General features: G+C 35.2%; 1 protein-coding gene and 1 pseudogene across 1 annotated transcript; one reads left to right on the forward strand and one right to left on the reverse strand.

Annotated features, from left to right (window-relative positions):
* Positions 1 to 826: 826 nt before the first annotated feature.
* LOC100733842 (olfactory receptor 5P76-like) lies at positions 827 to 20,543 on the reverse strand (annotated as a pseudogene).
* A 36-nt stretch (positions 20,544 to 20,579) lies between these two features.
* Positions 20,580 to 21,536, forward strand: LOC100733560 (olfactory receptor 10T2-like). The gene is given in 1 exon segment (XM_013144023.1): positions 20,580 to 21,536. A coding segment is annotated over 1 exon segment (957 nt).
* The last annotated feature ends 6,007 nt before the right edge of the window (positions 21,537 to 27,543 follow it).

Consider the following 27,543-nt stretch of genomic DNA (forward strand, 5'->3'; position numbering starts at 1 on the left):
CCATGACCAGATGGCTGCATTGATGGGCCTGTGGTGGGGCATTCGGGCAGAAAAATGTAACCCAAAAAAAAACCTCAGTTTTTGGCTGAGAAGCAAAAAAAGTACAAAAGAAAGGAAGAGAGCCTCATTATCCCCTTATAGGGCATACATTTAGTAAACACTCACTCCTTGGCCCCAATTCTCAAAGTTCTATCACTTTCTTCTAGTACCACTCTATGTACCAGCATTTTAACACATCAGACTTTCAAGAAGCCTTATTACGGCGACATATAATATCCTTAACCTATGACAAAGAACAACCTTTTAAAAATACAAATACAGGGGCTGGGGATTTAGCTCAGCAGCATAAGCACCTGCCTTGTAAGCAGGCAGTCGTGAGTTCGATCCCCGGTACTGATAAAAAGACAAAAAAAAAAAAAAAATACAAATACAATCTTAAAATAATTTGAGGCAGGTTTTGCTCCAAATCATTAAATTCATGCTCTAAATTATAAATTTTCTTTTTTTTAATTGTTTTTGGTCTTTTTCCTTTTTATTGGTACCAGGGATCGAACTCACGACTGCCTGCTTACAAGACAGGTGCTTATGCCGCTGAGCAAAATCCCCAGCCCCAAATTATAAATTTTCTTCAGGCTTATTAAAGGTAACTCATTATAACCTTCTGGCATACTTTATCATCTGAAAAAAAGGAGCTCCTATCTTTCCCAAAGCATGCTACATTGGTTAATACATTAATCAGCATTAGTATTCAATCAGGAGTACTCAGTTCTTTTATTATTATAGTATGTGATTGTATTACTATATCAAGTCCCACAAATAAAAGATTTCATTTAAAAAATGTCTTTCTACTAAGCAGGCTCTTCAGAGCTTCCTTAACTTCATTGTTCCTGAGACTGTAGATGAGGGGGTTCAACACAGGAATAACTACCATGTAGAACACAGACACCACCTTATTCTGCTTGGTAGAGTAGCTGAACTTGGGCATCACATAAATGAAGAAAACAGTTCCAAAGTAGAGAGTTACTGCAGTGAGGTGGGAGGTGCAGGTAGAGAAGGCTTTGCGGCGCCCCTCTGGGGAGCACCTCTTTAGGATGGGGATGAGGCTGTAGATGTAGGACACTGCTATGACAAACCCTGAGAACACAATGATAGCACCTACACAAAATGAGGGAGCAACTGCAGGGACACTGACATCAAAACAAGAGAGTTCAACTAACGGAGCAAAATCACAGAAAAAATGATTGACTCAATTTGGCCAACAAAAGGTTAAAGAAAAGAAGGAAATGGTAAAGACTGAAGCATTAATAAAACCACCTGTGTAAACCACAAGTAACTGGATACATAATTGTGTAGATATTTTGGTTGAATAAAGCAATGGGTTCCAGATTGCCACGAAACGTTCGTACCCCATGGTAGCCAGCAGGAAGCACTCAGTTGCTCCAGATAATCCAGTTGAACCCAGATGAATGCCACATGCAGCATAGGAGATTGTACTTTTTTTCCACTGGGAAGTTTACAAGCATATTGGATGTCACAGAAAATGAGAAGCCTATGTCAGCAAAGGCCAAGTTGCTAAGAAAAAGGTACATGGGATGGCGGAGTTCTGAAGAGAATCTGATAAGAGTGATTATGCTGGCAGAAGCCCCTTCCTTTGTCTGGAGGACTGAATATCTCTGCAAGCAGGGAGGGATCGCAGGTTCCTGAGGCACCTCAGCCTGTGGTGAGTGCTCAGCACACGCTGCCCAAATCTCAGACTGTTCCGGACCCCCCAGGCTTCCGGGTGCAGTGAAGTGGAGCAGCGGGTTAGAGACCACTACATCTGCCTCCCCATCCTGGCTGCACGTGGAGGTCTGCTGAGCTTCCAATGGGTGGGCGGGCCCACACTATCCCCCGAGCCCAGCCTGTTTTGCTGCCGCACCTTCCTTTGTCTGGAGGACTGTGGATATCTCTGCAAGCAGGGAGGGATCACAGGCTCCTGAGGCACCCTGGCCTGTGGTGAGTACCCTAACCCGGCTGCGATTGAAGAGCTGTGGAGCTTCCAAGGGGCAGGTGGGCGCACAGTGTCCCTGAGGCCCAGCTTGTCTGGAACTGTGGAGTTCTGAACAAGCAGAGGAGGGCCATTGGTTCTGCAGGCCCAATGGCTTGCGGTAGCGTGGTGCCAGAATCTCAGTAGCAGCAAACATGGAAGGGGATTTTCAACAGATCCTGAGGACACTTTCAAATAACACTTGAAACACAGAAATATAGAAAAATGACAAAACAAAAGAAAAATTACAACCTCAAACCTCCAGCCCATCTCAGGAAACCCTTAGGAGGAATGTATTTAGAAGAAAATATATCCCATCCACCTCATATATCAGACCCAATAGCTACTGAAATTGACAAGCAACAAGAGGAAGCTTTAAAGAAATTCAAACTCGAAATAATCTCCCAGATAAAAGAAGAAATGATAAAAGAAATGAAAGAGATTCTAAATATATCTAAAGAAAACACAGATAAAAAATTGGAGGAGCTAAACAAAAAGATAGAATCCCTAGACGAGCAATATAAGAAACAAACAGAATACATAATGCAGATGCACAGAGATATACAGGAAATAAAAAACTCCACTGAAAGTTGTAAAAACCGCCTTAATGAAAGTGAAGATAGAATTTCAGACCTTGAAGACAGGATTGCAGCTAGTGAACAGGAAAGAAAAGATCTTTTGAAAATAACAAGGAATCAGGAAACAACAATTCAACAACTGCAAGACAATGCAAAGAAGAATAACATAAGAATAATAGGGATTAATGAAAGAGAGGGAGACAACATGAAGGATGTCAGGAGGATATTTAGAGAAGTAATAGCTGAAAATTTCCCAAGCATGAGATCAGAAACTGACATCAGGATCAGTGAAGCATATAGAACTCCAAACAGTCATAACCAAAATAAAACTACACCCAGACATATAATAATCACCATCCCAGAAATCCAACACAAGAATAGATTATTAAAAGCTGTCAGAGAGAAAAGACAGATCACTTATAAAGGAAAACCTAGCAGAATCACAGCAGACTTCTCAGCACAAACGATAAAGTCAAGAAGAGCATGGAGTGAAATATTCCAGATCCTAAAGCAAAATGATTTCCAACCTAGACTGATATATCCTGCAAAACTATCATTCAAAATAGATGGTGAAATACGATACTTCCATGACAAAGAACAGCTGAAGAACTTCATGAACACCAAACCAATCCTGCAAAAAATATTGAAAGACAGTTTAGATACACAAAGGAAAAAACCACTAAGCAAAGCAAATAATTAAACAGAACAGAAAGATAAAGATGCAACAGCAGAGAGATAACATTCCTACAATTAACCAGCATTTAACAGTAATAACCATTAATGTAAATGGTCTCAATGCATCAACAGAAACAGACTATCAGAATGGATCAAGAAACAAAATCCAACCATATGCTGTTTACAGGAAACCCATCTAACCCAGAAGGATACTCACAGACTGAAAGTCAAAGGATGGAAAACAATTCTTCATGCAGCAGGAATCCAAAAAAAGGCAGGAGTAGCCATTCTGTTTGCAGACAACGTGAACTTTAAACCAACAATGACCATAAAGGACAAAGAAGGTCACTACATACTCGTAAGGGGAAAACTCCAAGAGGAAGAGATAACTATCTTAAATATATACGCACCAAACTCCAGAGCACCCAGTTATATAAAACAATTATTAACAGAAATGAAAACTCAAATTATCAGTAACACAATTGTAACAGGAGACCTTAATACACCACTGACACCAAGGGACAGATCAACCAGACAGAAAATGAGCAAAGAAATAACAGAACTGAATCATACCTGTGAACAAATGGGTTTGATAGACATATACAGAATGTTCCACCCAACAACATCAGAATACACATTCTTCTCAGCAGTACATGGATCATTTTCTAAAAAGACCATATATTAGCTCACAGAACATATTTAAGCAAATGCAAAAGAGTTGAAATCATCCCTTGCATATTATTGGATCATAGCGCTCTGAAATTAGAAATTAATGACAAAAGATACTGCAAAAATTCCGCAAACACTTGGAAACTAAATAACACACTCGAGTAATCAGTGGGTCACAGAAGAAATTAAACAATACCTAAAAGAAAATGAAAATGCAGATACAACTTACCGGAATCTGTGGGATGAAATGAAAGCCGTCCTCAGAGGAAAATTTATTGCTCTGAGTTCCCACATCCGGAAAACAGAATGAATACAAATAAATAACTTGATGCTACACCTCAAACAGCTAGAAAAAGAAGAGCAAGTCAAGCCCAAAGCCAAAAGAAGAGAGGAAATTATAAAAATCAGAGCAGAAATCAATGCAATAGAGACAAAGAAAACAATCCAAAGAATCAATGAATCAAAGAGTTGGTTCTTTGAAAGAATAAATAAAATCGATAAGTCCCTAGCCAACTTTATTTTAAAAAGGGAAGAAAAAGCTCAAATTCATGCAATAAGAAATGAAAAAGGAGAAATCACTACAGACCCAATAGAAATACAGAGGATCATCAACACCTATTTCGAAAACCTCTACTCTCAAAAGTTTGATAACACAGAAGAAATAGACAGATTCTTAGAAGCATATGAAGTACCAAAGCTAGATCAAGAGGATATAAAACTGTTGAATAACCCAATCTCTGCTAATGAACTTGAAAATGTAATTAAGGCCTTACCCACCAAGAAGAGCCCAGGCCCAGATGGATTCACTGCAGAATTCTACAAGAAATACAAAGAAGACCTAATGCTGACACTCCTCAAACTATTCAATGAAATTCAAAGGGAAGCAATCCTTCCTAAGTCATTCCTGGAAGCAAATATCACTCTAGTACCAAAACCTGAGAAAGACCCAACTAAAAAAGAGAACTATAGACCGATCTCCCTAATGAACACAGATGCAAAAATCCTCAATAAAATATTGGCAAATAGGATCCAGCAAATCATCAAGAAGATTATACACCATGACCAAGTGGGATTCATCCCAGGAATGCAAGGATGGTTCAACATACGCAAATCAATAAATGTAATCCACCATATCAATAAAGCCAAAAATAAGAATCACATGATCATCTCTATAGATGCAGAAAAAGCCTTCGATAAGGTCCAACACTTATTCATGATAAGAACTCTACAGAAAATTGGAATAAATGGTCTTTACCTCAATATAATAAAGGCCATTTATGACAAACCAACAGCCAGCATCATACTAAATGGCCAAAAATTGAAAGCCTTTACTTTAAAATCGGGTACAAGACAAGGATGACCTTTATCACCACTCCTATTTAATATAGAACTGGAAGTACTAGCCAGAGCAATTAGGCAAGACAGAGAAATAAAAGGGGTAAAGATAGGAAAAGAAGAAGTTAAATTATCATTGTTTGCAGATGACATGATACTCTACATAGAAGACCCCCTAAACTCCATTGAAATACTCTTAGATACAATAAATAAATTCAGTAATGTGGCTGGATACAAAATCAATACTCAGAAATCAATAGCATTCCTATACACGAACAACAAAATTACAGAGAGGGAAATAAGAGAAACTGGACTATTCACATTAGCCAGCAAAAAAATGAAATATTTAGGAATTACTCTTACGAAAGAAGTGAAAGACTTATACAGTGAAAATTATAATACACTGAAAAAGGAAATTGAAGATGATCTCAGAAAATGGAAAGACATCCCTTGCTCATGGATAGGAAGTACAAACATTGTGAAAATGGCCATTCTCCCAAAACTGTTATACAGATTCAATGCAATCCCAATAGAAATACCATCAACATACCTTATAGATCTAGAGAAATCACTCCTAAATTTCATCTGGAACCAGAAGAGACCTAGAATCGCAAAGGCAATTCTAAGCAGCAAAGACAAAGCAGGAGGCATCACAATCCCTGACTTGAAGTTATACTACAAAGCAACAGTAGTAAAATCAACATGGTATTGGAATCAAAACAGAGCCGAAGATCAGTGGAATCGATTAGAAGATACAACCACAACTACAAACACAGTCAACCACCTTATCTTTGATAAAGGAGCCAAGCAGGTTCATTGGAAGAACGACAGTCTCTTTAATAAATGGTGCTGGAAAAACTGGCTCTCCATTTGCCGAAAACTAAAGCTAGACCCATGTCTATCACCATGTACTAAATTAAAATCTAAATGGGTCAAAGATCTGAATATTAAAACAGAAACACTAAATCTATTGGAAGACAAATTAGGTAGAAACCTTGGAGATATAGGAGTAGGTAAAGAATTCATGAACAGGACTCAAACCGCACGGGAAATACTTCCCAGAATCAATAGCTGGGACCACTTCTTATTAAAAAGTTTCTGCATGTCAAAAGACATCTCCAGCATAGTGAAAAGAAAACCCACAAACTGGGAAAAGATTTTAGTGAACTCTCTCTCAGACAAGGGCCTCTTGTCTAAAACATATAAAGAATTAAAAAAAACTCAGACCTCCAAAATTCAAAGATCCAATCCAAAAATGGGCATCTGAGATGAATACGCAATTCTCAGATGAAGAAATGCAAATGGCAAATAAATACATGAAAAAATGCTCATCATCATTGGTCATTAGAGAAATGCAAATTAAAACCACACTGAGATACCATCTCATTCCTGAAAGAATGGCCAGGATCAAGAAAACTGACAACAAATGCTGGAGAGGCTGTGGGGAAAAAGGAACTCTCCTGCACTGCTGGTGGGAGTGTAGACTGGTACAGCCTTTGTGGAGATCTGTCTGGAGATGTCTCAAAAAGTTGGGACTGGAAATCCCATTTATTCCAGCTATTCCACTTCTAGGCATATTCCAAGAAGAACTGAAAGCATCATACCACAGGGATATATGTGCACCTATGTTTATAGCAGCACAATTTGTAATCGCCAGATCTTGGAAACAACCCAAGTGTCCATCAACTGAGGAATGGATAAAAAAGTTGTGGTATTTCTATACAATGGAGTATTATTCAGCTATAAAGAAGGATCACATTGAGATATTTATCAATAAATGGGCGCAGCTTGAGACCATACTCATAAGTAAATAAATCAATCCCGCATGTGTGAATACCGAATAGTTTCCCTAATGTAAGTAATGATTCAAATATATAAAAATATGTGGTAATCATGATTCCCCCATTAGGTGGCCTTGGAGCCTTATAAAGTTTTCACTCATTAATTAGAAAGGCTTTATTCTGGGCTTCTTGATATGAAAATATTTCAAGCTAGAGTATATGAAGTTTTATCCAAATATTTCAAGGAAAAAGACACTATGGTAACTACTATTAAGTCAGGTTATATGGTGGTGAAGTACTAGGTTGTTGAAACAGTCATGCTGTGACCTCTATTGTTATATTGTTATGTCCTGTTTTATCTCAATCTCCCCCTTAGTGTTTTAAAAAAATTATTTAGTCATTTCTTATGTTTGTCTTAATTAAAGAAAAAATTCAAAAAATTAGGATATATAAATAGTAACTCTTTTTGATTTCCTATTAACTTGTTTTGAAGTCCTGTAGTACTCCCACGATCTTGTTTTGACTGATTAGACTCTGTTCCATTCTATATGATAGTATCAAGTTTGAAGACATAGGCAACTACTTTGAAGACAATAAGATTCACTAAGATACCAATTCTGGTTTGACTATTGTCTTCTTAGGAAGTCCTGTAATGTTTACAATGCCTAAGTTTTATTGGTCTTGTTCTCTACTGTTTTGTCCAACTTTATAATATCTAATGAGATAGACAATTCTTTTTAAGGAAACAAGGGACAACGTTGATAACCATTGTTGATAAACTTGTACTCTGTTCTACACCATGTGCTATGTCTATCCTTGGTATTGACTGACAGCTTTGTTTTGCCATATTTGACTGTATTCTTTCCCCCCCCCAAAAAAAAGTAATAAGCACTAAGGAGTAATAAAATCCAAAATGTGTAAATTTTTTGTAAAAAAGAGAGGGAAAAAAAAAAAGAAAAAGAGCTCTAACGGATATAACAGCAAGTGTGTTTAGGGGTGTTAAATAGCTGACTATATCAATGTTTTTGGATCATTGAACACAGCTGTTTGCAGTCTCCCTGTTTGAATGTCCACCTTGTATTCTTTGATACTGTGATTTGAGGAACTATTTTCAAGATGATAATATGTAATCTACTAACAGGTGATTTCTTACTGTTATGTTTTTTTTTGTTTGTTTGTTTTGTTTTGTTTTTTTGTAGTCCTGTATTACGTGTACCCTTACACCGCTTTGGTTTGTTTTGTGTTTTTCTCTTTTTCCTCTTAAATAAAAAAAAATATCTAATGAGATAGACAATTCTTTTTAAGGAAACAAGAGACAACGTTGATAACCATTGTTGATAACCTTGTACTCTGTTCTACATCATGTGCTATGTCTATCCTTGGTTTTGACTGACAGCTTTGTTTTGCCATATTTGACTTTACTCTCTCCCCCCCCAAAAAAGTGATAAGAACTAAGGAGTAATAAAATCCAAAATGTGTAAATTTTGTTGTAAAAAAGAGAGGGAGGAAAAAAAAAAGAGCTCTAACGGATATAACAGCAAGTGTGTTTAGGGGTGTTAAATAGCTGACTGTATTAATGTTTTTGGATCATTGAACACAGCTGTTTGCAGTCTCTCTGTTTGAATGTCCACTTTGTATTCTTTGATACTGTGATTTGAGCAACTATTTCCAAGATGATAGTATGTAATCTATTAACAGGTGATTTCTTACTGTTATTTTTTTTTTGTAGTTCTGTATTATGTGTAACCTTACACTGCTTTGTTTTGTTTTGTTTTTCTCTTTTTCCTCTTAAATAAAATTTTTTTAAAAAAAGAGTGATTATGCTAAGATTACCAGATATGGTCACCAGGTGGATGCACAGGATGATCACAAAGAGTATTATTTTAAGAACTGGATCATCTGTTAAACCCAATAAGATGAACTGTTACTGCAGTGTAGTTCCTATCCGCCAGCGAATCTATGAGAAAATGTGGCTGCTGAGAAATGAGCCTGTAATGAAAACATTACGTGAAAGAATTCATCAATATGATGGCTATATATATATATATATATATATATATATATATATATATTAACATATAAAATAGCATTACAAAGATATTCAATTACTGTTATGTATATATATACATGTGATAAGCTTATCTTCACTGTAAAAAGTGATTTTTTGCTGAAAAATTCCTTCATATAATGTCTACTTTTCTTTATATACTATAAACACATCTAAAGTAGTATTAAAGCCAAATTCCAAAAAGGCACAACAGATGGGAATGACAAAAACTACTTCAAAATATTGGAGGCTAAGAAAGATCAACATGCTAGTGGCCATGTTGACTTTATAAAGCTTTTGCTAAAGCTGGTCTTGAATCAAAAGCATTCAGATGTATCAACCAAATGTTTCTGAAAAAATTTTACATCTTTACATTTTTAAATCTTCAAAACACCTAAAGCTGTCAGTTGGCAAAATGCCAAGTTTGGATAAAACTTAATGATTAAGTGACTTCCTGTCTTATAGGTAAATAAGTGAAGAACTTTAGGGACATGGGTTAAGGCTATCTATTTATCTGAAACTGATGAAGGAAACAGCAACTCAACAAAAATTCTCATTAGCTGGTTACTTTATTGTACCTTCTCTATTTCATAACTATGATCTGTGACTACGGACAATTTGAAAGTGTAAAATTTTCTCAAATAGTAAAAGAAAAATCAGTAAGTCAAATTCACAAACAAAAGCCAAAGGTCCTACTTCCTGAAATAACTTACTCACCTTTTTGTAACAAATGAAAGCCATACTCATTATATAGGTATCTTTATTTTTATCTTCCTCTGGGAATAAATTAAAAGATTCAGATGTGAGTTCAAAAGCACCCTAGAGCATTATTTCCTGTAGCACATATTAAGCAGTTCACTTAACACAAACATACCAACTAAACTTTCAAAGCTTTCAATTCTCAAGTGCTTAATTTATTTTTTTGTTTATATTTAAATACTCATGCATATGTCTATGATGTTCACTCAATGATTACTACAAAATATAACACGTCTTACAAAATAAGTAACAGTTCCAAGTTTACTTTGATATTGCTTATCTACTAAACTTCAGGAGTAAATTATTAGTCTTAGATTTAATCATTTAGTATAGATTACTGATATGTATTTTGTACTGATATCTGCAACACATGCCATTAAATACTTCAAGGAAATTTGAGGTAAAAATACATGAAAAAATGAATTTCACGTAACAAAAATGTTAAGACGTATATTATCAGAGCAAAAGTGAGAAAATAAGTACAAACCTTGAAAACTGTATAAAGAAGTACAAAGTAAAAGAGGTTTGGATGGTTTCCAGATTAGAAATAGCATCAAAGGTCTGCCACTTTACTAGTGCCTTACAGTGTAGGTGGATCATGACGGGCACCAGCATCCTCAGTCCCAAAATTCACTCTTACCCTTACTCTTGCTTGTCCTAATTTTAGAATCTCCCAGTTTCCTGTAGTTTGACTTTTGAGCAGTTGGATTAACCATCAAGAGAACCAACCTCACTTTATACCAATGACTCGGCTAAACACTTTATACGTGTAATCCATACAACAGTTTTTTGAGATAGTTACATTTATTGACCTCATTTTTTTCAGCTGATAAAACTACAACTGAGGTGTTAACTTCTACTGGCTAATTCCAATACATACTGTCACTTTCCTACTTTTATTACTACCTGATAAAATCTATGGGTTTTTTTCATTTTTTATTTTATTTTTATTAGCATGTTTCCAGTACATGTTTGCATTCCTTGTGTAAAACTGGTACATGTACAGAACCCATCTTAATTCCTTTCTTAATCCCCTTTCCATCCCTTTCCCCATCTCTTAATCTCCTTCCCATTTGAGAAAGATCACCTCACTTCCCGTTATCTGTCTTTTATTTTGTTCTTTATTTATATTTTGGTGTTCTCATAGGAGATAAACCATGCAACATTTAAGCTTATATGTCTAATTTATTTCATTTAATATTCTGGTCTCAAGGTGCATCCATTTTCTTATAAATGACTTGTTTATATTTATGACACAGTAGTACTCCTTTGTGAATAAAAGCCTTGTTTATATTTATGACACAGTAGTACTCCTTTGTGAATAAAAGGCCACTTTCAAGATTCAGCTAATTTGCATCGTTCTGCTATAAACATGTATATGCATTTATCACTGCAAAATGATGTCTTTAAATCTTTTGCGAAAATCATTTGCGAAATTTCTAATTTCAGTTTTTGAAGAACCTTGCATTCTTTCCCACAGTGGTTGTACTAATTTACATTCCTATTAACAATATAGAAGGTTTCCTTTTTCTCTGCACCTTTACCAGCATTGTTATTATTTGATTTCTTAATGATGACCATTCTGTAGTCTACGATGGAATATCTGTGTTAATTTGCATTTCTCTAATAACCAGCAGTGTTGAGCATTTCTTCATGTATTTTTGGCCATTTGTACTTCTTCTGAAAAATGTCTATTTATTTCTCTTGCTCATTTTTTGATTGGGTCTTTTATTTGGAGTTTTATTTTTTTCGTTCTTTATATATTCTAGATACGAGTTCTTTGTCAGAAGGATGAGTGGCAAAAATATTTTCCCATTCTGTAGGTTGTTTCTTTACTTGCTTTTTTGTTTTCTTTTGTTTTGTTTTTGTTTTGGGGGGGTTGTTTTTTGTTTTGGTTTTGGTTTTTCGGTACAGAAGCCTTTCGATTGCATAGTATCTAATTTTGTGCAACTGGGCTTCTGTTCAGAAAGTCTTTGCTTACACCTATGATCAAGAGTTTTGTCTGTTTCTTTCTCTTAACAGGTTAAGTGTTTGTGTTTTAGCATCTAATTCTTTGATCAATTTTGATTTTAGTTTAGTGCAAAGTGAGGGATATGGATCCAGAAAGAATCCAGATTTCCCAGTTGCATTTAATAAAGAGGCTATCTTTCCTCCAGTGTATGTTTTTAACCCCCTTTGTCAAAGATCAAATAATTGTAAGTGCTTGGGTTTGTTTCTGCATCTTCTCTTTTGTTTTTCATGTCTGTGTTTGTGCCAGAAACATGCTATTTTTTATTCCAGTAACTTTGAAAATTCAAGTCTTGGATTGATACCTTGAGCTTTGCTCTTGTTACCTAGGATAGCTTTTGCTACTCTGTCTTCTGATTCCACATGAAATTTAGGATTGTTTCCCCAGTTCTGTGAAGAATGTTGTTGGAATTTTGTTTAGGATTGCATTAAATATATATTGGAAGTATAGACATTTTGACTACATTGGCTCTGTCTATCCAGGAACAGGAAATATCTTTCCATTATCTGATATCCTCTTTTCTTTCTTTTTCATTGTAGAGATCTTTCACTTCCTTAGTTGGCTTATTCCTAAATATTTAATTTTTCCTTTTGTTAATGTGAATGGTATAGTTTCTGTCTCATTAGATTCATTATTAGTGTACAGAAATGCTATTGATTTCTGTATGATTTTGTATCCTGCTACTTACTGAATAAAGTTATTAATTTCAAGAGTCTTTTGGAGATCTTCTACATAGAAGATCATGTTATCTCCAAACAATGATAATATGACTTCTTCCTTTTCCATATATATCTCTTTTATTTCTTTGTATTGTCTAATTGTTTCCACTAATGTTTTAGAGTACTAAATAAGAATAAGAATAAAACTGGTAGCAGTGAATATCTTTGTCTTGTTCCTTTTAGAAAAAAAGCTTTCAGTTTTTCCCCATTTAATATGACATTGGCAGTGGTTTGTCATAAATGTCTTTTATCAGATTGCATTAAGATCCTTCTATACTTTCTTTCATCATGAAAGAATTTTGGGTTTTGTCAAAGCTTTCTCTGACTCCATTAAGTGAGCATATGCTATTTTTTTCTTGCTTCTGTTTATGTGATATATTACATTTATTGATTAGTGTATGGTGAACCATCCTTGCATTGCTGGGATGAAGTCTACTTAGTCATGATGATTCATTGCATTCTGCTCACCAGGATTTTTGCATCTATATTTATTTAAAAGATTGATCTATATAGTTCTCTTTCATAGCCCAGGTTGTTATACATTATTTTGGCTTGTGAAATTCTATTATAGCAAAAGAACTTTTGAGTGTCAAGTATGTTTCCTGGGTTCTCACACTTTCCAGTACTGCATTTTATCATTCATTTTAATTTTACCCCCCCTCCCAAGAATTAATTATAATGATCAAACCTGATATTGCTGGAAAAGAAATCTCATATAAATTACAAACTTTTGAGTGCAATATTAGACTCGAACAACCATACATAGCAATGTCATATATGATGTGAGGTGTCCACATTTCTAGTCATCCTTGCTCAGGTGTCATGTTTTTAGTGAGACTGCATCACCACTCCCTCCTGGGCCCATGAACTTCCCAAACGTAGCTGTTTTTTTTTTTAACCTCTCCACAGTACTCTCCAGGGATGTACCTCAGCAACACAGGGGCTGCCTTGCAAGTACATGGTCATGAGTTAGATTCCAGTACCAAATGAAAAAAATCACAGTTCTCAACCCTTTCTCATTACCTATTCACTTACTTTTAGTGTTATTGTCTGAATTGTCTGACACTACAAGAAAATTTCCACATTTTACTGTTTGTCACTGGAAACTCCAATATTCTAGAACAGTGCCTGGAATGTATGAATCACTCAACATAATTTTTGTGAAAAGCACAAGTGAAGGAATGAAAATGTTAATGTACCTAGTTCTATAAGTAAATCCATGGAATTTCTTTCTGAAACACTAATTAAGGGAGAGAAAAAGGAAATAAATATCAGCATATGAAGGCTGTTTGTGTCTGTTCAGATTTAGTCAAATTTTCAAGAGGGTGAAAACCAAATCTGTGCAAGCAACCTGAGCAGCATGTGAGTCTGACCATGAAGACACTCTACAACTTTCCTATTCACAGCATCACTGTCATGCTACAAGATGGATTGTCTTCTTAGAAATTATTGTTTGTTTCTGTTTAACTTGGTGCTTTGGAGTTCAGGAAACATACTCATTTCAGCAAAGGAACTCATATGTTTGCCTTGCCACAGGAATTCACAGTTGATCAGAAATGGCTTATCACATTCTTCCCTGGAAATCCCATAATTGGGTTGGGGCCAGAGACCTAGAACACCCACTAGATTTTTATGGATCCACAAATCCTAACCCCTCAAAGACAACCTTTCTATAAAAAGAATGTTTTCATTTTTTTGTCATTTCTCTTACAATATAGTCAATCATAGATACAGTTATCAGGCTTATCACAGGATAAGCTTGGAAAAGGATGTAGCCTAAAATATTAAGTACATGTGAGTCAACTCTCTGTTACTACAACAAATAGTTCAAATAATCAGCTTGTAAAGAAAAAAGATTTATTTGAGCACACTATTTTGAAGATTTCAGTCCATGATGAGCTGGCTATAGTCCTTTGGACCTGTGATGGCACAGTGTGGTAGGAATGCATGCCAGAGCAAAACTGCTCACCTCATGGTCAGAAAGCAAAGAAAGAAGAAAAAGAAGGGGCTGGGTCCCAGTGTCCCCTTTGAGGACAGCCTTCAATGAGCTAAATATCTCCTGCTAGGCTCCAGATCTTAAAAGTTTCCACCACCTCCCAATAGCACAACCCTTTAAAATAGCACACATCTTTAAAACCTGGGCTTTTGAATAACATGTAAGATTCAAATACAGCAAGGTATAGTGATCTTAATGTATAGTAGAGAAAAAAATGTGAAAAAGAAGAAGATTGGGCCATCACTGACTTCCACTAAGAGATAAAACCTAGTCAGGAGAGACAGATTGCTTGGATGTGATCTGGAAGTGTGTATTTCCCTCCCTGGCTCTTTCTTTCTCTTTCTATTTCTGGCCACCATGACATGACCAGCATTCCTCTGTTAGACCCTTCCACTACATCTTTCCTCCCCTGAAGCCAGCTGACTATAGAATGAAAATACGATGCAAAGCAAACCTCTTCTCCTTTAATTTGTGGGTAACACATATTTGTTGGGAGTGACTGAATGGGAGACCAGCCACACATTCAGGGTCACTTTATTCAAAATTTGTCAATCTTCATGCTGGTAGAAAACAGTCCAATATAATGAGATACCTCATCTGTGATTTTACTACAAAACTCTAGAAAAGCCAAACTGATCTATACTATTGAAAAGCAAATCTCTAGTTCCTGAGTCCAGGGACAGAGGGAAGAAGAACAGACAAGAAGAATCTATAAAGGATGATGGAACTATTATCTTAAGTTACCAAAATGAGTAACAAGGAAGGTTACTATCAGAAAAGATTATATTATCTTTCCAGAACAATTTTTGATTCTGTTTTCATATATTACATAAAAATAAATTTAACTAAGATAGCAGTATATGCCTTTATCCCAGCACTCTGGAAGGCTGCGGCAGAAGGATGTGCCTTCAAGTCCAGTCAAGGAAATTAGCAGTTTAGTGAGGCCCTGTATCAAAATGCACAAAAGGAAAGCTGAGGCTATCGTTCAATTCAAAGGCCCTGAATACCACAAAAATGTTCAACAAAAAATAAAGTAATAAGTTATAGTATTTAAAAAATAGCTTTGAAAAGAAATATTGGAGATAACACTTAACAGTACATTAGGTAGAAAACAGGGAAAAAATAATAAGGCAGAGCAATTATTTATAAATATAATTATTTCTAAATATAAATATCATAGATATTTTATTATTATTATTTATAAATATATTTAATATATTTTTATATATTATATATTATATTTAGTATATATTATTATTTATAAATATAAATATCATGAATATTTATGCATTGATGGGATTAGAATAAAAGTGATATCCTTTTTAAACAAAGTTTTCTACAGCAAATCTGCCCATAAGAAAACAATCTCAATTAGCATACTATCTACTTTCTCTTGTTTCCTGAGCAAGTAGCCACATGACACCCTTTACACTATAAATAGGATAAAAGGGACCTGAAAAACTTAGCAAATTCTCAGAATTATAAAACCAGTGGTATTGCTCAGGAAGCATATATGCCTGAGGGAATCATTTATAGCTAAGATATATTTTAATAAATTGATTTTCAGTCATTTTCACTGCTATTCAGAAGAATAAATTGAACAAGAAATAGTTTTATCCATGACAAGGTTTAGAAAGCATTTTGCGAACATGATATTGGGTAGTAGGACCACAGACAAAAAACTTCTAGTACTGAAAACAATCTCAAGATAATTGATTCCAGGGGCCCCAGGACTCTCATTAAAATCTTCATGGTTCTGAGATGCACCTATAAGGAATGAAGAAAATGCTGGTTTCGTGTTAAAAGAGGCTCTAATTTCAGAGGGAGTTTATCATAGATATTCAAAGGGGGAAATTTCATTAAAAATGTATCATGAATTATGAGATATATAAAGTGACATGAACAATTTGACAGAGCACCTAGGGGTGAAACTAGTCTTCCTATGCTTCTTTGCCTCACTATTTTTTTTAAAGACTAGAAAATGATTCTCCTATTTTAGAAGGTGAGAATACGTGAAGCCTTTTTCATTACTTTCAATAAACATTATTCTATATCTTTTAGTTATCAAATGTCCATGGGTGTTACAGTTTGGTAGAAGGTTTCAAAGAAAAGTAGGCACCTGATAAAGTGAGAAGTTAAGGAAGCTATGAACTTGTTATTCTGAACAGAATGAAACCAAGAAGATGGCATGGGGGAGCTTTGAAGAACTAGAGAATATGACAACAGACCTCAGTGTGGGAAGAGGGTAAGTTTTGGGGGGAAAAAAGAAAGAAAGAAAGACAGCATCTTGTTCACCACTGTTTTCAGAGACATTATGGTGAATGTAAATAACATCATACTGACCTATCTTCTACCAATCGTGTCCTTGAATGGTATGTAGAAAGCTGAAATTAATATAACAGATATGAAAAGTATCTTAAAAATCAAAGGTTCTTAACCAAAATCGTTGATTAAGATTATGCAAACCATAAATACCCTCATACTCCTGAGATTTCTCTCCTTGGAGAGAATTACAAAAATCTTGTAGTGAGGGTAGAAAAGAGTTATTTTTGACAAAGTTCTCCTACCACTTCTGATATGTCTATTACTGGAAAACTACTTGGATTGGTTGTGTGTTTTGATTCTATAACAAATATAGGAAGCAAACCTAGTTCTATTTTTCCTAGACCTACGCAGCCACTGATCAAGTTTTGAGGAATTTTTGTTACCGTTTGTTTGTTCACCATTCATAAATTCAACACAGCAAGAATGTGAGAAGCATCTGCACATGCATTCATAATGCTAAATACCATGATTCCTAAAATCCATTTGGAGAACAGATCTTCAGTATCTACCAAAGTAAAATAAATGCTAAGTCTATCAAAGAATGTACTGGCAAGAAATTAAATGATCTAACATGAAAATCACAGAATTATTTGTGGGGAATATAGTATTCCATTTTATTCCTACATCACTGCATTGATCTTGATTAAAAGGCTACATGTCTTAGGATTAATCTGTAAGATGGAGGATACAAAACACTTTAAAACAACTCCCTGCCTGGTTTCATGTAAAAGTCATGCTTGTGAAAAAAATATTTTTTAATCTCATTACAATGAAATAGGATGGGAAAAATGACTAACGTCACTGGGGAGGTTTAGAAAGTCTTCCCAGGGCAAGTGACATTTGAATGGCTTTCTCAAGACAGATGTTTGGCATGCTGAAAAAGGCAGAACAGACATTGCAAGGAGGAAACACATATGCAAAGTAGAAGAACCAGGAAAGGGCATGCTGTATTTGTGAAACAATGGGATGTTTCAAATATACAGGAGATTAACAGTGTGAAATGAGATTGCATGCATTAGACCCTGAATTCATGCTAGAGCACCTGCACTTGGAGAGGGGAATTGTAATCATCGAGTGAAGCAAATGGTTCATCACACTCTCAAGAGCTTGCTGTAAATATACTATGCAGGCACTCACTACCTGTATCATTTTCACAAATCAATTATCTCTCAGAGCTATAGTTTTCTCATTATTATAACAAGATCATTTCAATACCACTTATCTCTCAGGGTAGCATAGCTATAAAGAAATATGAGACCGTGTAACTGAAAAATCCAATAATGAGTAGAAGTTATTAGAATTACTTAGCATGGTGATGCAAAAGTCATCAATAATGACAAGATATGGTAGATTTTATACAAAAGGTTCATATTAGGTGAATTATAGAAGTGAGAGGCACAAGCCTAGAGGATTTTGCAAAAATATAAATGAACAATAGAGTAAAATGATGGAAACATGTTCACTTAAGATTCTAGTACATATAAAGTGTGGACAAAACAACAGAGAATGAGTGATCAGGTGACTTGAAGCAAGGCCCTGAAAATGTATGAAAACCTGATGGGAAGTAAAGTTGAAGAAGGGAAGTTTATGCAGCAAGAGCACCATATACAAAGCTCTGTCAGTGTAAGGGATCAGATGTTTGGAAAATAGAGGGTTCTGTTCTGTGCTTTGAGTGGAGAGCTGGGAGAGACATGTGAGAAAAACTGAACCTAAACTATCTTGCAACCAGTTTATGAAGATCATTGAATCTCATACTGGAGTATAGCTATTCACTATTATTGACTTTATTAGTGACAATATACTCTGAATTAGAAATCTAACATCTAGTCACAGTGTGGTGAAAGACATGAGCATGTAAGACACTTATGACTAATAGACCATAGGAAGTGACATATTCACCCTGCAGGAAAGACTTATGCCAATAACGGGGAATTTTAAATCAAGCATAAAGAATACAAACACCTGGAACTCTGGAGGAGACTTATTTAAGTATAAGAAAGGTAAAATGCAATATCACAGTATATATTGTACATTTCAGTATCACAGCAGATATTGTACATCTTGGATCTTATTACTCTTTCATTTTTTATACTAGGGCAACAATATGGTATTTACAAATGTGAGATTGATTTATTTAAGATTAGTCTCAAGTTGCTTCCATTTACCTATTCAAGCCTCAAGAATATTCTTCTTTATAGCAGAGTAATATTTCATTGTCTAAAAAGACCACATCATTTTAATCCATTCCACGGTTGATGGACATTTGGATCGTTTCCAAGATTTAGCTATCACAAATTGTCCAGCACCATTAATTAAAGAGGCTGTCTTTCCTCCATGTCTCTTTGTTAGGCATCTTTGTCAAAGATAAAATAGTTGAATGTTCTTCCTCTACTCTGTTCCACTGACCCTCATGTCTTTTTCTCTGCCAGTACACCTTTTATATTCTGTATTCCAAACTACAATCGTGGGGAAAAAAACAGCAACTCTTCAAATAAAAATAGTTTTGTCTTTCCTCTTGTTTTTCTTAAACTTTTGTGAAACCTACAGAATGATTTCCAGTCAGCTTCTCTGTTTCTCTCTCTCTCCCTCTTTTTCTGTTCCACCCTTATATTCTTACTATCTCTTTTCTTTTAACAGTGACAGAAGTTAAAATCAAAATTTTATGGAGTCTTCTTGTCACATTTCGCTCACATCTCCCAAATACTTGATGAACAAACTAAATAGAAATGACTTAATAAAATGATCCAAAATATTTTATTTTATTATTTCCAGTTTATACTGCAAAGCAAACTACCTAATAAAAATACCAGCAAGAAAATATCCTAGGGATTATGCTAAAAAATCTCAAAAATTGATAATTTTATCATTACCAAAATATATCATTCTGCCATGAGACAGTACCTTCAAATTCATTTGACTTCAAGATAACCCATATTTTAGTATATAGTTGAAACAATATCAATGAAAAGTTCTTAGGAACTTTAAAAATATTAACATAAAATATAAAACTAGATTATCAAAAACTACTTAGCACACCACAAGCACTAAATATTATCATGAATCTCTAGCTAGTAAACAGTACATACTAAATTCATTTATTTGATCTAGTCATTTTCACACTTATCAGCTAGTAGTCACTGATAGTGAAGAGATCTAACTCAAATGTGATTGTACAGAGGAAAATATCAAAGTTCTTTTGTAAATTTTCACTGATTTTTCCAAAATATTTAACAGCTATATTAATTTGAAATAACTCTAATGACCATTAAATTACAAAATGTATTTGAAAAATATACCCTCACAAAATCGATTGGGTGAGAACCGAGCAATATTGTTTATATTTTCTCTTTTCTATGCAGATCCTGACTGGTAAAAAAGAAGGATGAAGAAAGCAGTTTTTTTAATACAATCAAAGAAGATATTTGGACCCACTCTATGCTACATTGATCCTCATAATAATTCTTCACCTTGCTCAAACTCTTATAATCAGGTGCATTTAACGCTCTTTGTTAGGATCCTTCATTAAAAGTTATCTTACACATGTACAGGTGCCCTTCGTTACTCTCCAGGTGACATCACTACAGAAGAATGTTTTTACAATCACCTGAGCCACGACTTCAAGCATACTTCCGCCTGTAAGTAAAATCCTGCCCCCAGGAAGATGGACAACCACACCACAGTGAGCACATTCCTCCTGTGGGGATTTTCCAGTTTCCCAGGACTAGAGAACCTGCTCTTTGTGGTAATTTTCTCTTCTCAAGTGACAATCCTACTCGCAAATATGTCCATCATGGTGGCCATCAAGTTCAATCACAACCTTCACACCCCAATGTATCTTTTCCTCTTTGGCCTGTCTTTCTCTGAAACCTGCACCACTATGGTAATCATCCCCCACATGTTAGTGGATTTGCTTTCAGAAAGCAGGACCATTTCTCTTCCTGAGTGTGCCACGCAGATGTTTTTCTTCTTTGGTTTAGGAGGAAATAACTGCTTCATTTTAGCTGCCATGTCCTATGACCGTTACATTGCTATCCACAACCCACTGCGTTATCCCATGCTGATGACCAAAAAGATCTGCTGTCAGTTTATAATGGCTTCCTGTATAGTTGGATTCCTAGTTTCACTGTCCTTTGTCATCATTATATTCAACATCTCTTTTTGTGAATCTTATACCATCCAGCATTTCTTCTGTGACATCTTGCCTGTGGCTAGCCTTGCTTGTGATTATACTCTGTATCATGAAATGGCTATTTTTATGCTCAGTGCCTTTGTGTTAGTGGGCAGTTTTGTTTTAATTGTGATTTCATATGTTTTCATTTTATCTGTAGTTATGAAGATGCCTTCTGCAAAGGGAAGGTACAAGGCTTTCTCCACCTGCTCCTCCCACCTCACTGTGGTGTGTATACACTACGGATTCGCTTGTTATATCTATTTGTGATCCAAGAGCAGTGACTCCTTCAGTGAAGACATGCTGATGTCTGTGACATACACAGTGCTGACCCCTCTGCTTAACCCCATTGTTTACAGCCTAAGAAACAAAGAGATGCAAGTGGCCTTAGGGAAAGTACTAAAGAGATGCAAGTGGCCAGCTGTCAGTTTATTTCTAGTTGGTAAATAAAATAATCCTGGATATTTTTAAATGAACAGAATTTTAATAAATAAAAGTAAAATAAGTTTAATAAAAATAACGTTTATACAAATAAATTGAAATAGTGTATTGTCTAATCTGATATATCCCTGCTTTATCATGTTTTTTAAACAGAAAATAGTTTTTAAATATTTTCAGATGTTATAATATATATACATACATCTAAGAAATTCCACAAACATATTTTGAATACAGTATTTTCATAATAGCAGTTGCTTGTAGAGAAAGAAGAAACTACTAACATTGTCTAACATTTGAACAGCAGTATATTGATTAGGGATTTCAGTAACAGTGAATTTCTTCTTTAGCAAGTATGTTCATTGATTTCTGAGCTACACTAATCTTTAGAAGACTACTACACTGAAGTCCCCCAATTAGAGAGGAAACAATAGGAATTGGCTGTAAGCAGAACTTTGATTTAACTCCAACATCGTGAGCGCCAAGGTCCCCAAACTTACAATTTAAACAAAATTGGCCAACAACAATAAAAAGTACTCCATACTGGCTCCCAGATCCACAGAATAGAGCTCTTCATGGAAAAGTCAAATTAGTGGCTCTGGAACTATTCATCCAAAACAATTTAGGAAATTAAAGGAATATCGCTTTCTTCAAGGAAATAAAAGTCAAATCCATCAGAGACATAGCACAGGAGTCAAGAAGTAATTTTAGTAGTAGATCTAAAGCAGTGAGATCAAGTTCCTAGGCAGCAGAGTGGATGTAACTGGTCCCAGCGTTCAGCGTATAGCAGGCATAGCACTCAGGGTAAACATCTGTAGTGCCTGGTTTTCAGCAGCAGCTGCACTGGTGTCCTCACTTGGCCAGTCCTTCACAGGAATTTGAACTGATTCCCCAGTTTTCTTCCTGAATGTTGTTTTCCTGAAAATATCCAGATTCCTTTCTGTAGCTTGCAATTGAAGATCCTTACTGACTGACACGCACACACTCTTAGTGATGTTTGTATAAGTTAGTAATGGATGCAAAACATATTTTTCACTGGAGTAAATTATTGCTCCTCACTCATTTATCCAGCACCACTACAAAAGGAGTTGGATATTTAAATAGGACCTTATAAGTAAATATACTGTAGATGGTATCATTTTTAAAAGTATCTTAACATTGCTAGGAGACAGAATAGCATAAAGAAAATACAAGCTCTGGGCTCAGGATACCTGTTTCAGTCACTCCTTTACCTACTTTCGGACTTTGACCAAGTTTCATAGCATTAAATATTCAAAGTCCTTGTCTATATAATGAAAATATGAGAAATTTTGATGATAAAACTAGGCAATATGTGTAAAGAGTTTAAAATAACACTTATCATAAATGCTCATTATATATTAGGTACTAAGAAACCAATAACACATAGAAAACTATTTTTAATGTTTTATTTAATTCAATATTTTCAACAAACCTCTAAAAGCACTGTTACTATCTCTGTTTGACAACTGAGGAAACAGAACCACTGAGAGGTTAGTAATTTGCCTAAAATGATAAGGCACTAAGTTGAGTCTGGATTCCACTTCCCTTTATGTGACTTCAGAGTTAATTCTTTAATCATAAAACTAGAACTATCACTAGTTTACTTCTACTGTTACTGCTATTTTTATTATCATTATTATTTCTTTCTAATAGCAGGCTGGCTCTGATCTGAAACAGAAGCATGACTTATTGCAAGCATAATCAAACACATTTTCAAGGTCATTAGGACAAATATTTCCCATCTATTTGAAGGTTATTTACCTGAAACTACACTTTGGATTTAGATTAGTTGGATCAGAGTAGATGCTTTAATGACTCCTCAGGGAATACAGCACTGTTGGCTCATAGTTTTAGAGACAATACTCAGGTTGAAGATTAGGTGAGGGATTCACATCTCCTAATTTTAGAGATGAAGAGAAGGTATCAAATTAAAGACCAAGTCTATATGGACTCACAGATAAGACACTATTTCTGCCCATCCCTGCAATCAAACCAATACAGCTGCAAGTCATGCCATATTCCCAGATAATGGACAATTGGATAAACAAAGATATCATTAATCTTAACTTTATCTATACAGTCACACCTTTGTATCTATGGAGAATTGGTTCATAATCCCCTATGAATACCAAAATCTTTGGATGCACAAGTCCCTTATATAAAGTTGTGTATTTGCTTTAAAACATCATAGCATTACCTATCATATCTATTACAAAGTTAAATGTTATGCAAATAGTTTTGTACTACATTGTTTAGGGAATAATGATCTTAGAAAGCCTGTATGTGTTCAATACAAATGCAATTTTTAAAAATAGTTTCAATTTGATTAAATTAATAATACAGAACCATAAACACAGAGGACCAACACACACACACACACACACACACACACACACACACATCATTAAAAATTGCCTTTATTGAAGTAACTCCTGACCAAAAAGATACCAGAATCTATTGCTATCTTGTTTTATGGGAAAATGCTTGGGCTTTAAACCAAATACAACAGGACATCAGCTATTGCAAGGAAAAAAAGTAATCAGCGCCTCAAGCAACTTGCCAAAAAATCAACAAATCCTTTTGGGTTCTAGTTGTGACAGAACAAAGTAGCCCTTACTGAGCTCTGGGACTTTTAATAGTCACACCCTAAAAAATTAACATTACTAAGGTTCTATACTCTAGGAAACACTTCTTCTCAAAGAGTATCCTCAGTTGAATGTGTGAACCCTATATGTACCCTTAATATTCTTCCTTCCTAAAAACTGGAAGTAAATCTCATGACCTAGTAGATTCTTAGAAACAATTTTCTCTTCTTTAGAATCTCACTGGAACCTACCTGACACTCCTGAATTAGGAACTTTTCTTTCCTACTTTTGCTGAGCAAGATGATGAAGTGTGAATATTAGCTCAGAAGTGCCATGGTCAGTTTTCTTCACAGAGGCGCACACTGTCGGTTTCTTCCAGTTTCTTCCTCATCCGGGTACTCACTTACCAGATGTTCACCTCCTATAATTGTGTCCTTATGGAATAAGAATTCCATAGACAAATCATTTCTTACTGAAAAATACACTGGAATAACCAGACCAGTCAGGGAAAGACAAAAACAAAGTGTGACACACATGGCAGTAGTTCATCTGACTCTCTGCCTCTGTTCCTTAATCCCACCCCTCTAGTCATGACTCATAATGGTGTTCAGTCACAGGGACACCCGGCTGGGATCAAACACAGCATTTGCAAAATCACAGACCTCTTCAGTTAGTGACTCAAATTTGTCCTTCACTCTCCAACATACTTAGCCTAGAAATCTTCTGCCCTTTCCAGAATGAAAATTAACAGACCCACCTTTTACAAGTTACACGAAATGGCAAAATTTACTAGAAACGCTACTAGATACATATATATCTATCTAGATATATATATATATAGATATAGATATAGATATATATATATCTACACTGTAGATCTGATATATATATCTACACTGCAGATATATATATATATATATATATATATATATATATATATATCTACACTGCAGATCTGACCCAAACATTCTTCTCTTCCAGTTTTCCCCTCTTCTGGGTGAATTAACAAATTTGGGAAATGCAAAGGTATAGGAGATGTGCTTTCTAATTTGAGAAAGCTCTGCCTTGCCTTGAATTCCAAGGTTGAAGACTGTATTTTTTACTTTAAGGGCCTAGAGAACCACGTTCTAATGCTTTTTTCCTTATGCCATGAGAAAAGACCAGATGCATTAAGAAATTCACTCCAACCACACCAGCAAGCATTGGCTGACCCAATTTCAACCCAGAAAGAAAGGAGGAAGAGAGAAAGACAGGGAAGGAGAAACAAGGGACCATTACATGATAAATACGCAGGTCAAGATTGCAAAGGAAAATGTCTAGTATGTGCATCCTAGTCTACAGTCTTTGTGTATTCTTATCTAGCCTCCATAGAACATACTTGGGGCCCTCACCCCAACTGCTATTTCAAGGTCACCTGTGGCAGATGTTCCAACATGGGCAAGATACCTGTATCTTAGCATAACACAGAAGTTCTGGACTCGGGAGCCTTTCCGGGAACAAACACCAAAGCATCACAACCTGAGTCATCATTATCAAAAGAACGACTCAGGGATTTTAATTCCCAAGAGTAATTTAATTCAAATGTAAAGCATCTCATAGAAACTCTGTATAAACTGTTCCCTTGGTATCCAGGGAACTGTAGAATAACAAAACATAGCAGACTCATTACATTTTAATTTTATAAATACTCAGGTTTGTCCGTGTGGAACATAGGAACTAAGCCTTACAGTCAGACATGAAGAGAGACCTGTTTTGTCAAAGAGGAAATACACTCAGTGGATGCTTTCAGGGCATCAAGAATCCTAATTTCGACTAGGTGCTTGGTAAGTTGTATTTACTTCTACGGCTCACACAGCAAAACTCACACAGCACCCCGTTTTGGGACTGTGAGACAATGACGTGTCTCCCTTCTGTCAGAATAGGATGTGAAGGATTGGTTAACTCTCACTTGGAGAAGCTGAGATAATTTTCCTTGTTTCCGTCTCAATGAATTATTCGATGAGGCAACAAGAGCAGAAATCTGGCAAACTCTTGAAGCCTATGAAATTGTATATAAAATTTTATATGAGTGAAACTTTCCAATTTAGCCAATTAGTCCAATTGGCTCAGCCAATTTAGTCCTACCTTTTTACTGTCTCTACTAACATCTTTACCTCATTGCACCATTGGTAAGCAAACATAATGGCAAGTTTTGCTTTCTTTTTTCTCTCAATTACATTTACTTTTCAAAAACATGATAGATGGTAGACAGAGATATCTATCTTTCATCAGACTCTCACAACAGTTGTGGGCTGTACACCTTCCTAAGTGGAAAATGTTTCTTAGGTTACTGAACAAAGTTGTTTGAATCATTCACACATTATGGATAATGGTTAGGAACACAAAACAACATTCTGAATTATTAAACATTGTATATATTGGTGAAATACAATATTAAATGTCAAATGTGCCTGAACAAATGAAGAGGAAGTATAGTTGAACTCATCTAAGTGTGCATAAAATTTTCCAGAGAAGTTTAACTTTTCAAGAAAAAAATCATGAAGTAATTAAGTACTGAAAACTGATAAATGGTGAGATGGTATTATTTATGTGGAGAACTCTGGAATTCTCTTACTGTTTTAAATCAAGACTCCATTAACTTGTGGATTTGGCAAATTACTGAACATTTCTATGTCTCATTTTTCTGAAACAACTAACAATTATATATTAAGTAAGATAGAATTAATTTTGGCACATAGAAAGTATTTAAGTAACCACTAGAAACTGTCAGTAATTTGAGTGTTAATTAAATTTTAGTAATCATGGTTTCTTTTCCAAGGGGACCACAACTTTTCCACTGGAAGAAAATCAACGATCAAATATTTATTATTAGAGACTTTCTGCATTGCTTTTACTGGAATTTGACATCAGACATAGTCATGTTCTAAGAATACTTAGACTAACCACTGGCACTGTCATTAGTCTTTGAACTGAAAAATTAATTCAAGAAGTATTTTAGAATACCAACAATGGTATATATGATAAACGATGAGTAAATATTTAGCTAGTGGAACAGAAATTTTTAAAATTTTCAGATTAGAAAGCATTAACCAAACCTTAGAAATGTCACACAAATGTGAAATCACATCAATAATTGCTAATAGTACAAATTTACAGTGATGCCAGGACTGTTGAGTTAGTGTCTTCACACTATCTTTGCAACTCTTCTGGTGACACTGAACCTTTCCATGTCTGTTTGAAGTGGGCACTATCATAATCTGAATGGTAGTGGAAAGACGATCATTTCTAGAAATGAATACAGAAGAATATTTTACCACCTTTATATCACTTAGAATTGTGGGCGACAGACATTTTACAAGCAACATTTTACTGAGTAAGATAGTTTAAGTGACGTCTCTGAATATCTCAAGGTT

Source organism: Cavia porcellus, unplaced genomic scaffold (assembly GCF_034190915.1).
Source record: "Cavia porcellus strain 051 isolate PalLab524CR breed Dunkin Hartley unplaced genomic scaffold, mCavPor4.1 scaffold_9, whole genome shotgun sequence".
Taxonomy (NCBI): domain Eukaryota; kingdom Metazoa; phylum Chordata; class Mammalia; order Rodentia; family Caviidae; genus Cavia; species Cavia porcellus.